This window comes from Sinocyclocheilus anshuiensis, unplaced genomic scaffold (genome assembly GCF_001515605.1).
Source record: "Sinocyclocheilus anshuiensis isolate Anshui unplaced genomic scaffold, SAMN03320099.WGS_v1.1 scaffold572, whole genome shotgun sequence".
In the NCBI taxonomy this organism is placed as follows: Eukaryota; Metazoa; Chordata; class Actinopteri; order Cypriniformes; family Cyprinidae; genus Sinocyclocheilus; species Sinocyclocheilus anshuiensis.
Genome location: NW_015555778.1, coordinates 2,207,183 through 2,219,901, shown reverse-complemented (window position 1 = coordinate 2,219,901; position 12,719 = coordinate 2,207,183). Strand labels below are relative to the sequence as shown.

The 12,719-nt window shown below is 36.2% G+C and overlaps 1 protein-coding gene across 3 annotated transcripts in view; it reads left to right on the top strand.

Annotated features, from left to right (window-relative positions):
* LOC107674557 (paralemmin-1-like) overlaps window positions 1-12,719 on the top strand; it is a 34,606-nt gene that overhangs the window by 9,113 nt on the left and 12,774 nt on the right. For all 3 annotated transcript variants that reach the window (XM_016468562.1, XM_016468561.1, XM_016468560.1), the window contains exons 2-4: window positions 4,824-4,869; window positions 5,874-5,954; window positions 12,097-12,224. In XM_016468562.1, coding sequence (XP_016324048.1) covers window positions 4,825-4,869; window positions 5,874-5,954; window positions 12,097-12,224 — 254 coding nt within the window. In that variant the 5' untranslated portion in view covers window position 4,824. The remainder of the gene's footprint in view (window positions 1-4,823; window positions 4,870-5,873; window positions 5,955-12,096; window positions 12,225-12,719) is intronic.

The window sequence follows — 12,719 nt, the reverse complement described above, 5'->3', positions numbered from 1 at the left end:
AAACATCCCTGAACTCAGCTGAGAGACATGAAATGATCTAACTGCTGAAACTGTTAGAAGAATGTATTCAGACCATGTTGGCCAAGATGAGGTGCTGCTTCATTGAGCGGAAAAACATCTGTTTTAGTTCTCTAGCATGTCTGATGTGATTTCTTTAGGGTGAGAGAGATGCCTTGAATTCCTTCTTCTCTCTAGACTGTTTTCGAACAAGTGGTTCGTGTCAAAACCACCTTAATTTTTTTTTTAAGCATTTTTTAAGCATTTAGCAGATACTTTTATCCAAAGCAACTTACAGTGCATTCAGGCTATACATTTTTTTACCAGTATGTGTGTTCCCTGGGAATCGAACCCACGACCTTTTGAGCTGCTAACGCAATGCTCTACCACTGAGCCACAGGAACAATTTGTGAAATATGTCATTAATTTAGCATCTAAGAAAAACCCGAGATAACCTGAAATACCCGAGGAAACAATGATGTCCTTTTATGGCCCCAATCCTTTCAGAATCAACATATTATTGCAGCCAAGAGAATAAAATGCAGATGTGGAAACATTTGTGGATTTATATGGTCTGAACCTGTTACTTAGTGTTTTGCTGGTTGATTTGGAGCAATGCTGATGCAGCAACACACACCTTGCTATTTTAAATGTGAAAATACTCTATTCACCATCAGCCAAGATTAATTTATCATGTCCTGGATAGCGGGGGTTTCTGAGAAAAACTTTATTCAGCTGTTCGTGTGATCTCAAGATGTGAGGCAACCTGCTTCAGGGGTCCATACGTCCATTCATTTTTCGTTTTTCTAACCATGACGAAAAAACTGAAAAAGAACGGTTGTTGTATTTTTAAATGCTATGTTGAAAACCAAAATTGAAGGTAGAACCGTACACACAAAATGCTGCCTGAAAAAGTCAAATATTGACTTCTTTTCACATTTTTGTTTGACTTTTTGCACCCTTAATAAACATTTTCAAAATGCACTCGATTGAGAGCCGAATACATGACTTTAAACGATTAGTTCATTAGAAAATATATTACAATAAAAAACGTATTTTAAATTGTAATAATATTTCACAATATTGCTGTTTTTACTGTATTTTTGATCAAATAAATGCAGCCTTGGTGAACATACGACACTTCTTTTAAAAACATTTTTAAAAATCTTACCAACACTACACTAACTGACACTAAAAATCACACCAGTTATTTGAAAGTAAAAATTATTAAATTAAAATGAAGTGAAGTTATATATTTTAAATTGATCAGTACTGTCAATTTTCTTAACTACTTTGCTTATAGTGACACTGAAAAGAGCAACTTGACTTAGTAGCTTAGTACTTTTCATAGCTTCCCCATCACTGGCTCTTATATAACATTACAAGACAACTTGGAAGTGCTGTTGACAGCTATTGAAGCGTTAAGCTAGTAAAGGAAATCTAAATGGCTGGTGTATGGGTTGCGCTGACTGGACCCGCTCTGAGATCAAGCTGTTGTTTGTGCTAGCTGTGGCTGATAAGCATGTGACGGGAGGAAAATTAGCCAGACATATGACCCTCATTTTGCAGATGACTGAGCCTCCACTGCATAGAATCTGCAGCTGTATATAGATTTTTAAAAAGAGTGAAAAAGGTGGAAGTTTATGTCATTTTATGCCTGACAATGCTGACCTACTAACACTGAACCCAGCACTGCGGCAGACTCTCACTGAGCTCAGGAACGGTTTCATTTTGTGAAGCTTTTTTTTCTGTTTGTGACGCTACTGCTTCTCCTATTCAAATTTCACATTGACACTGTGTTTACTTTGTAAGAAATGTGACTAAGAGTCCACTAATATGGGTAGCTATATCAGTATTAGGGCTGCACAATTAATCAAAATTAAAACGAAATTGCGATATGACTTAATATGATTATCAAATCGTAATCATAATGTAAAATACAATTATTATTAATATAATTATATTATATTATTAAATAATGTATTTTTTATAGTTACATATTACAATAGTAATTTTTTTAATTTGTTTTTTAGTAATTTTTATTTAATAATAAAGGGCCAAAAATGTCATCAAATTGGACAAAAACGCTCCTGCACAATTAAATTTACTACGGCTGTCGCTATTAAAGTAAAACTGAAATTAAAAGTGTCGATTGCATTAAATTTAGATGGGCTCATGTTGCGTTATATTTCTTTTAATTCGTTTTTTTTTACAGCATTATGCATATATAACCACACGATATATAATCACACAATTCTGTTGCGTTTATGAATGCAACAGCCAATCAGAGGCGCTCAGATTAGTCATCGCTGAAACGCCGGACTCTCGTAAATTCTCTCATCATAAACAACAAAGTGAAGGGGCTGTTGCATAAAAGGTTTAGACCAGTCTAACAATCTAGTCATCTAATTTTTTTCTTTAAGACTGGTCATATATATATGAAGAGTTCAGATGAAAAAGCCTCTAAGTGCCGTCTGAAATTTTCTTATAAAATTAGCATTTTTAACAGGCTCCTATATTTAGGTTAAGTCATTTTACTTTAATGGCAATGTATAGGTTCTTTTCTATGCATTAAAGTGAAATAACTATATTTCTTTCATGACAACTCTTAGAGAGATTGGCATGGTAATGTACATGACAATGTTAATGTATTTGGTCTTGGCGGAATAGATCTGCTACGCTGCTACTGCTGCTGCGGCATAACAAGTACCGAGACTTGCTACTGCCAATACATCCACAACATGCTGCTGTGAGCATGTAAGAAATATTGCTGCTGCAAATATAACATACATGAAATAACCCCCATATAGCGTACATGAATCACCTCATAGCAGATCTATACAGGTGGAGCTGGGGAAGGTGGAGGGTTTCTGAAGCAAGCTGCAACTGCTGCGGCAAGCACTAGTCATATATTTGAATGTTGAGCAGCAAGCTCATTGGCTACCAATACAGGAGAGAACCAATCAGCTGTGCCATGTGATGATGTCATTAGGTCAGATTGAGTTAGAGTTATCGGACTGTGCCATCTAGAGTTTCATGCCAGAACTATATATATATATATATATATATATATTTAAATGTTTAAATAATGTTCTTTGATAATGTAAATGTTCTTTGCTCACATTCTGAATATATTTTATTCGCTGTACTATGAATAATGTAATTATCATCTCAAATTGGTCAGAAATTTGACAATGAATTGGCATGACACAATACAACTAGTTTGCTTGGAGTGCACGTAACTTCAGCGAATGTAATGGGTATTTGTTAGTTTTGTGAGTATGATTGGTGAAGGATTTCATTAAAGGCTATAATTTCAAGATTTTAAAATCAAGAAGACCATTAAATATTTGTGTGCATATTGATCTGTTTACTTGTTTGGTTAATGCTGGAGTGTGTTATGGGGTGGCTGGAGGACTGCAGTGTTTTGTACTGTGTGTCAGTCTGTCTGGATGTAGGTGAATTCGGCTGAGTGAGCATCTCTGATCCATGCAGACAAGTCAAGGAGACCTGACAGACACACGCTCTTGCGTCTGAAATCGCATGCACACATAAAAACGATGGGATTTTTCAACCTGTTTTATCACTTGCTAGATGAAAATTGTGTTTCTAATCATATAATGATGGTTTGGATATCTGAGATTCGCTATACAGAGCAAATACAGTTCAGAGAAAAAGCATAGGGCAGATTCTATAGTCCATGTGATTTCGGCTTTGCAATATCAGCTTTAAACATCATTCAAACAGTCATATTTCCTTCCTTAAGGACGTTTGTTTAATCACTTAGAGGTGGTGTATAGTGCATCAGGTTCAGTGTTGTGCACTGTCAGTGTCAGACTGTGCTCTTAGCTGCTGTGTCACGAATGTAAGTGCGGCGGGTCGGAGAACAGCCTTCACATTCTTCTTTTCCCTGACGGCATCTCACCTCAGCTTTCAAATGCTTTGTATAGGGGCAGACATGCCACAGCTGTATCCTTCAGCAGATGGGGCCGTCAGCAGGGGTCCATCTTACAGTCTGGAAGACCTTTTGGGCCGGGCCCTTTGCATATGAACAAGGAAATGTGTGTGTGTGGACAAGAAATGAGGGAATGAGTTGAACGAGGATGTTCCTGATCGGAAAACAGACTTAATTTGTCATTTGGGAGAACTTCATGCTGGCGTTTGTGTCTCCTGCTTGAGCCACAGAGGATGAGGTCAACGTTAACATGGTTCTTCAGCCATTTTCTGCTCTTCTTGGAATCAGTTGCACAAACCTTACGAGGAATTTTTGCAATTTCCCTCCAAAGCGGAATATTTTCTTCTCTTGCTCAATCAAACTCAGCATGAATCAAATCTCAGACTCGTTTCTCAAACTTCCCTTCTTGCTTTGTGGGAAAGCATCATTTTAACCTGCATCTTATTATCTATCTATCTATCTATCTATCTATCTATCTTTTATAATAATCACACACATATATCATAATTAAATATCATAATTAAAAATGTGATGCTCCGTCATAATTATAATGTGATATTAATGTGATTTCAGTTTTTTAAATTTTTGAATGACAAATAACAATAAGCTTCCATCATGATTCCTAATTAACGCTTCAAAGTCAGGGCTCTGGGAAAATTTCCCACTGGTAATTACAACATTGTGGTGGTGTGTTGTGGGGGTATTATCATCTCATATATACGATACACCAACGTGAAGCCAGCAACTTTGTCATTTTATACTCAGTCCTCAGATTTCTCCGAAATAGCTAAAAGAGTCCAGATGCCAGAGCAGGAAGCAAATCTTTCCTCTGTTTGCCACCATTGTGCCTGATATATTCTCTCTCTTTCAGGATGTCAGAATCAGTCTCACAGCAGGAGCGGCTCCAGGCTATTGCAGTAAGTCAGATTCTCACACCACATGTTCCCCTGGCGGTCCTAATAAACCCACCTACTGAACCCATTTCACAAATCTGAAACTGGGTCAGAGATTTTTACATCTTGAAAATGGCTGATTTGTCTGCCCATGTCTAAAATACTCTTAAGGAATGGTCCAGTACCATTATATTTCAATTAAGCATTAATTTATGTGCAAATGTTCAAATTAGTATATATATATATATATATATATATATATATATTATTTTTTTTATATATATTTATATATTTATTTATTTTTTAATCTGGGGAAATGTTGTCATCTTCTGTCCACAAAATCACTGTATGTTGTAGGTACACTAACAAAACAATACATGCAATCTTCATTTAATTAAATTATAGCCCTTTTCAGTTTAATAAGCCATTTTGATTCTATTTTAATTAATTGTGCAGCCTAATCTAAAAATATATATATAAAAAAGGAAAAAAAAGCCCTTTCTAACTGACAGCTATAGTAAACACCACTGACAAATGGGAAATATTGTCCTGTTTTGTGGCCTTTTCTTACCAAGATAAAAAAGAGGGCTGTAACACACCCAGTTCAGTCTGTTAATCTATTCATCTTTTTAGCCCTCACACACACACAATCACACATGCCCTCCCTGCTGGCTGGGATCTTGGCCTCACTGACTGATGAACACATTGTTCTTAGCTCATTTTCTCTCTCATATGAAGATTGTTAACACTCGTTATCATACATGCTTTGGTCTGAGATAATGGAGTAGGTTTCAACAAAATACGTAACCCCTCAGAAAATCTTTTTAGCCAAATTTCAACACTAAAAGAAACACTGTTTTCACAGAACCAATGTTGAAGAACAGCACAATCACTGAGTGGTACAGAAAAACAGTACGGTTGTTTGTGTTTGCATGCGTTTAGTGCACTAGATCATGCTAGTGCTTTGGATGTGTGTTAACCTTGATGTTTTGGATGGGTGTTAATCTTAATAATATCTTTATTCACAGGAAAAGAGGAAAAGACAGACAGAAATTGAGAATAAGAAAAGACAACTAGAGGATGACCGACGGCAGCTTCAGCACCTCAAGGTAAACTGGTAAACTGACATCTGAGAAGAAGTCCAATAAAGAAGCCCAATAAAGAAGTCCAATAAAGCGCATCTATCCATCATAAAAAGTGCTCCACATGGCTCCGGGATGAATAAAGGCCTCCTGTAGCGAATCAATGCGTTTTTGTAAGAAAAATATCCATATTTAAAACTTTATAAAATGTAATCTCTAGCTTCCGCTAACTGTTGTACGCGCGTTCATTCCGGCAAATGACGTAGCCGTAGCGTAAGGTCCGGTGAGAATATGCTAGTCTCGCGAGAACCAACGTTTGTTTACAAGAGCAAAGGAAGCAAAGTTTCCTTACTTTAGCAAAGGAAAACCAGTCTCCTCTTGGCTTATATTGAAATCCTCCGACATTTTTCTTTACAAATCAAAACAGTTAGCGGAAGTTAGAGATTACATTTTATAAAGTTTTAGCCGTGTGGAGCACTTTTTATGATGGATGGATGCGCTTTATTGGACTTCTTTTGGACTATTGAAAAAAACACCCATTCACTGCCATTATAAAGCTTGGAAGAGCCAGGACATTTTTTAATATCACTCCGATTGGATTTGTCTGAAATAAGAAAGTCATATACACCTAGGATGGCTTGAGGGTGAGTAAATAATGGGGTTTTTCATTTTTGGGTGAACTATCCCTTTAACGGTTCTTATAATGACTTTGGAAGCTAAAGCTCATGATTATGGTAAGGGGAGTTACATTTCTGACACATGCTTGAGATGTTCGGCCAATCACAACACACTGGATCAGCTGGCCAATCGGAGCACACAGCACTTTTCGAAGTAGGGGCTTTGTAGAAATCGACGCATTTTAGAAAGACTGTGCATAGAGGATTTGCAATAATGAACAGTACGTGAAAAAAAATGAATTTTTTGAACATTAAAGCATGCTAGTATATTCTATTACACCCAATACACAAAATAATGAGCTTTGAAAATAGCATCATGACCCCTTTAAACATTTGAAATAATGAGATCCTAAGTCATAATTACGAGATAAAAAGTCAAAATTATGACCAATTAAAACAGTTAAAAAAGATAAAAAGTCATAATTATGAGACACTAAGTCATAATTATGACATAAAAGTTATGACATAACTCAAAATTATGAGATAAAAAGTCAAAATTTGAAACTTCAGAATTTCAATTTGTAATCTAATTGTGGCTTTTTATCTCATAATTATGCCTGTCATCAAACTTTTTATCTCACAATTATGACTATTATGTCATAATTTCAACTTTTTATGTCATAATTATGAGTTAGTATTGCAAGATTTTGACTTTTTATCTCATTATTTTAAATGTTTATGTCATAATTATGATTTAACAAAGTAGTTTTTGGTGGAAATGTTCTTCCATAATATTTCACTATTTCACTAGTCCCTATTATGTATGAATTATGCCAGGGGTCGTCAAGGCCTCTGAATATCAGTTGACCAGACCACACTGATTTGGTGCAGTCTGGGCCAAGAACACCCTGTCAGGCGCAGGAAGGAGAATCTGCCATGGGGGGTGATGAGACATCCTGTTTGTGTGAAGAGGGAAATGCTTCATTCTGCTAAATATATGGTGTATTGTCTCTGTGGCCTTCAGGTCAGGTGTACATGATTGCAAACTGTTGGAGGTCTTTTTTCCCATTTCTGTTTATGCTGTAGTTTAGAATAGACATTTTAATGTCTCTGGATATGTTTGGAATAACAGGCTACCTTCCTACTCATACTACATCTATAGTGTGCAATATGTACAGTATACTGTGTGTAGTATGCACATTTTTTGTATGCATATACCTGGTTGCCCTATGGCATTTACCAAATTTCGTATTCCCTGGAAATATAGCTTAGATATTGGATTGCTACATTAAATTCCTCAGCAATGAGGAGGTAAAATCAGTGTTTTTGAAGTAACCAAACTCACTGCTTCATTGTTTGTAAAGAGAGACACACAGACGCAGCCTCACGCAGGTAATTCACATGTGCAAATTATGTCTCTCTCTCTCTCTCTCTCTCTCTCTCTCTCTCTCTCTCTTTTAATTCAAATAAATGTTATAATTCATTCATTCACATAAATGTGATCTTATTCACAGATTTCATCTCTGTGTCTGATTTGAAGCGGGCAGAATTCTAGAGCTAACAAGCTGTAACTGACATAATGTTTACCCTTCCGGTCAAATATTGCGCTGCAAACATCATTAACAGCTTTAACTTGTCAATGCTGTTAAATGACCATGGTATAAGCAGGATAATGCATGGCTAGCTGTACATTAAACAATTTTAATGCACTCCGCGGAGGCAACCACCCTCCGCTTTGTGTCGGGTGGTTCTTTGCCTCCACGTCGAGCATTAAATTCATTTAATGCACAGCTAGCAATGCGTTATCCCTTACATATACTATTTATATACTATATAAACAGTATATAAATAATACTCAAATAACTCTGTCCATTTTCATGGTCAAATAACCTGAAAGTAATATCAATCATGGCTTTTGACATTTACTTCTTAATTCATTGTTTAATTTTTTTTAACAACAACAACACAGGTTCAAATCTGGACTACATTATGACCCAATACCAAACTGTATCTTGTTAATCTATCTGAGACAAACGGAAAAACTTTAATGTAAAATTGATGCTTTTTCAATGATTTTCACCTGCAATAATAATGTAATGTCTTTGCATTGTCTTCATTTGGAGGCTGCAGAGACGAATATATGATTAATTGTGATTTATTTCGAATTTTTTTGTATTTTGTAATTCATTTGCTAAACATTTTTAATCATTATTGTCAGTCCTGCTTTGTGCAAGTTGGCTGTGTTTTTTTTTGTGTGTGTGTGTGTGTTTTTAAGGCTTCACAACTTTCGATCAGCTGTGGCTGAGAGACTTTGCTGTGCTGGCCAGAGATAAGATCCAAAAACGCTCCTCATTAGCAGTTTCTATGGTGCTCCCATTCAGAGTCAGCAAAATGCAGAGGGAGAGAAAGAGAGAGAGATGAATGGCCAGTGAATAGTGGGCCGCAGGTCGCTAAAGTATGGAGGGGCCTCTGAAAACACATGCTCTCTGATATATGAGCAGGCTTTTGTCAATCTAAGATAAGGACCATAGTGTTCTGCCCGAATATAGAACAATTCCAACTTGAGTTCCGAAGCTGTGCATTTTTTGGCCTCTGGCCAAGTCGTGCTGAAGCCTATGTGTCTGTATGAAGTATAGAAGGTATCGTACTCATTCTTTGTCAGTATTTTGGCTCCAAAGTTTCCCTTGTTTTGATTGGCTCATCAGTCAGTCCAGACTGATTAAAGGATGTCTGACGTCCCGGGATGATCAGTACAGGATGTTAATGATGCGGAATGGATTGGTGTGGTTTGATTAGCGGGATGGGTTAACACAGGTCACATGACACATAGAGAGTATTGAACTCTTACAGGCCGACAAAAGTCTTTGTTTTAAGCTGTTGCGTAAAAAGCTGGATTCATTTTACTTTGGAAAACAATGGCTCAGCCACTGGAAGCACATGAGAGCCTGTGCGCTTTGTTCTGTACTTTTGATTGCATCGATTCAGTACAGACGTGTGTGTGTGTGTGTCTGTGTGTGTGTGTGTGGTCAGTATATGCTCTCCTACAGTAGGTCTCTAGGGAGTGGGAGGTGGCAGCTCAGGCAAAAATGAAAACAAAAAAAACAAAGAAACAAAAGATGTGAGGTGCAGAATAAAAGAGAGATGACAAGAATGATATGTCATTTATAATATGTTTGAATAACTTTTAGTGATTTGATTGTTTTATATATAGACCAGTTACATTTACTATATCATACATAATTTGATCATAAATATTTGTTTACCGAAGTAATATTATGTAGCTGGCTAACACAGATTTTATTGTAAAATTTTCTTTTATTTATGATATTAGGTTATATTAAGTATAATCTATTACCTATTAATAAGTATAATAGGTTATTATACTTTTTTTTAGATTTGGTTATTTTAGTACTTCAAGCTAAACTAAACGAGTGTGTGTGTGTGTGTGTGTGTGTGTGTGTCTGTTTGTATGCATATAATATACACAGAAAGTTAATTAAAATAAATATTTAAATTAATTATTTTTGGTTATCCTTTGCTTATTGTAAAAAAAAATATAGAATTTATGAACGAGCATTTTATTAATGGAAAATATAAATAAGACAATTAAACAATATTTAAAGTAAAAATATCTATCTATATATTTTTTTCTGACATGTATAAAACTTTTTGCTGGAAATAAAATTCTTTAAAATAAAAAGCTCCAGTAAAAATATTACCAGTGCAAGAACAAATCTGAACTACTGGCCTGACGGGCTCATCACAAAAATCCTCATTGTTAAGTCCTGAAACTAGCCTAGAGAAAACAGAACTGGTATTCATGAACTGGTATGCATGTATCAAAATATATAATGTTGTATTAGCACATAAAGAATGTTATTAAAGGAAGAAGATAGCCATCTTCAGTGGTTTGATCAGTAACAGCCGGGAGAGGCAGGAATGTCCGAGGCCTGTGGTGCATTGTGCAGTAAATGCCAAGAGCCTTTAGGGGCTGGACAGCCACCAAATCATACAACTCACTTCCATCCTTTTCTATGGTTGATGTTTTATTAATTTTTTTGGACTGCCTGTCAAATATCCATATATTGCAATGAAATAATCAACATGAAGTACTGCAGTGTACTAAAATCAGCAAAAAGCTCAAGTAAAGTGTTCTTGGGTTTGTTTTGTATGAGTTACTGTAAAAGGTTTGTGCAGCACCATCATGTCCCGCCCAGAATATATTCATCCATCCTGAAGTTTTCGAGTGACTGTACTCAGCTGTGGACTTTTAATGGCTGCTGGTAATGGGCTGGTACAGGGTAGCCTATGCATATGCACACATCTTATGCGATTTGTGAATGGCAAAATGAATGGTGAATGAAAGTGAATGGTAGTTTAATGCTACCAATAAGCAAACATCTAGCTCTGAGAGACAGAGGAAGAGGGTAAGATAAGTTTCAGAGAGTAAATCAGAGCAGTGCCTGGTTTGGTGCCAAGACAGCTATAGTGCCAGCTCAACACTTAGATTTTAGTGCCAATTATCTGAATATTTCAGACAAGCACTGTGCACTATTTGGTTAGTAAAGATCTCTTCTCTCATAGGAGATCTCCACAATGGCAGGCGATAACAGAATTGAAACTCGTGTGGGACGAGCGTCACTAGCATCATTGTTCTGATGCATGAGTCACTTTTATCTTCAGATTTTAGTTTTCTTTGCCATGGATATTTTCTATCATTTTCATCACTTTCTAAATCTAAGTCACTAAATCCTTCAGTTTTCCCAAAATGTGATTTTTCTTCTCTAAACCAATCAAGACTTGCATACAGGACATTGCGTGAGGCAATGGTTCTCCACTGTTACAGTCTAAAGCTGTTGCATTGCATTGCACATTGCATTATGGAATATATACACTACCGGCCAAAAGTTTGGAATAATTAACACTTTTTAATATCTTTAAATAATGTCTCTTATGCTCACCCAGGCTGCATTTATTTGATTAATAAATACAGTTAAAAAGTAGTATGTGAAATATTATTACAGTTTAAATTGAATATATTTTATTAATATATTTTATTATTTTATTTTTAATATATTTTATTTATAATTATATTTTAAATGTAATGTATTCCTGTGATGCAAAAGCTGAATTTTCAGCATCATTACTCCAGGACTTTGAGATTTGTAACTTTCTAGATCTTTTTTATGCCCAAACATACACACTACACACTGACTAAAATTAAAAAAGTGAAAAAGCATAATAGGACCCCTTTAACACAAAAGTAGATATTTTGAAAAATGTGGGCAAACAAACAGTTGATGACACCCGTGGACTTCCATAGTATTTTTTTCCATTCAAACATGTTTGGAACAACTTGAGGGTGAGTAAATGATGTCAGAATTTTCATTTTTGAGTGAACTATCCCTTTAACAAAAGGTTGAAGCAGAAGTCAAGTGCATTATGGGATACAGTGTCCTCAGAGTATATTCTGTTGAATATTACACATTTTGGCAAATGCAGGAGGCAATTTCAGTATTCCTTGCTTACAGAAAATTTGTATTTTCTTGCAGTCAAAGGCACTGAGGGAAAGATGGCTGCTGGACGGTGCGCCCTCTGCAGGACCGGATGAAGACGAGACCACAAAACAGTTGCGGGAAGATGAGGCCAAAACCAGAGGTCTTGAGGAGACCATTCTGAGGTAAACCAATCACATCAGTGCGGTGTAGAGCTGCATTCACCTGTTTTATATAAAAGGAGACACTTTTATGAAAGGAGTAGAAAATAGAAGTAGATATGTGTCTTCTGGCTCTGTTTTTCAGTCCAGCTGTGATTAGATAGCAAGTGCCTAATGTGGGATCCTTCATCCTGGACTGTGTAATATGGATCTAGCAGCAAAGATCTTTCTTATCTGTTTATTCCTAATGGTGAAAAAGTGGCCTGGGTCTTTCTGCTGGGCCTGGCAGAGCTGTCAGTCTGGATCTCCATTCCCTGTTTAAATCTCTGCTCTGGCTCTGTTAGGGCTTCTGGAACAGGACTGGTATGCCACCCAATGAGTCATGCCAGTGAACAGCCAATGCCAGTAAGGCCTGGTGTGGAAAACACACTCAGAAAGGGCTTGTGAAAAATATAAAAATATGTGAAAACAGATTTTAATTGGTGCAGATCCTTTAATTAATTATTTTAATATATATAT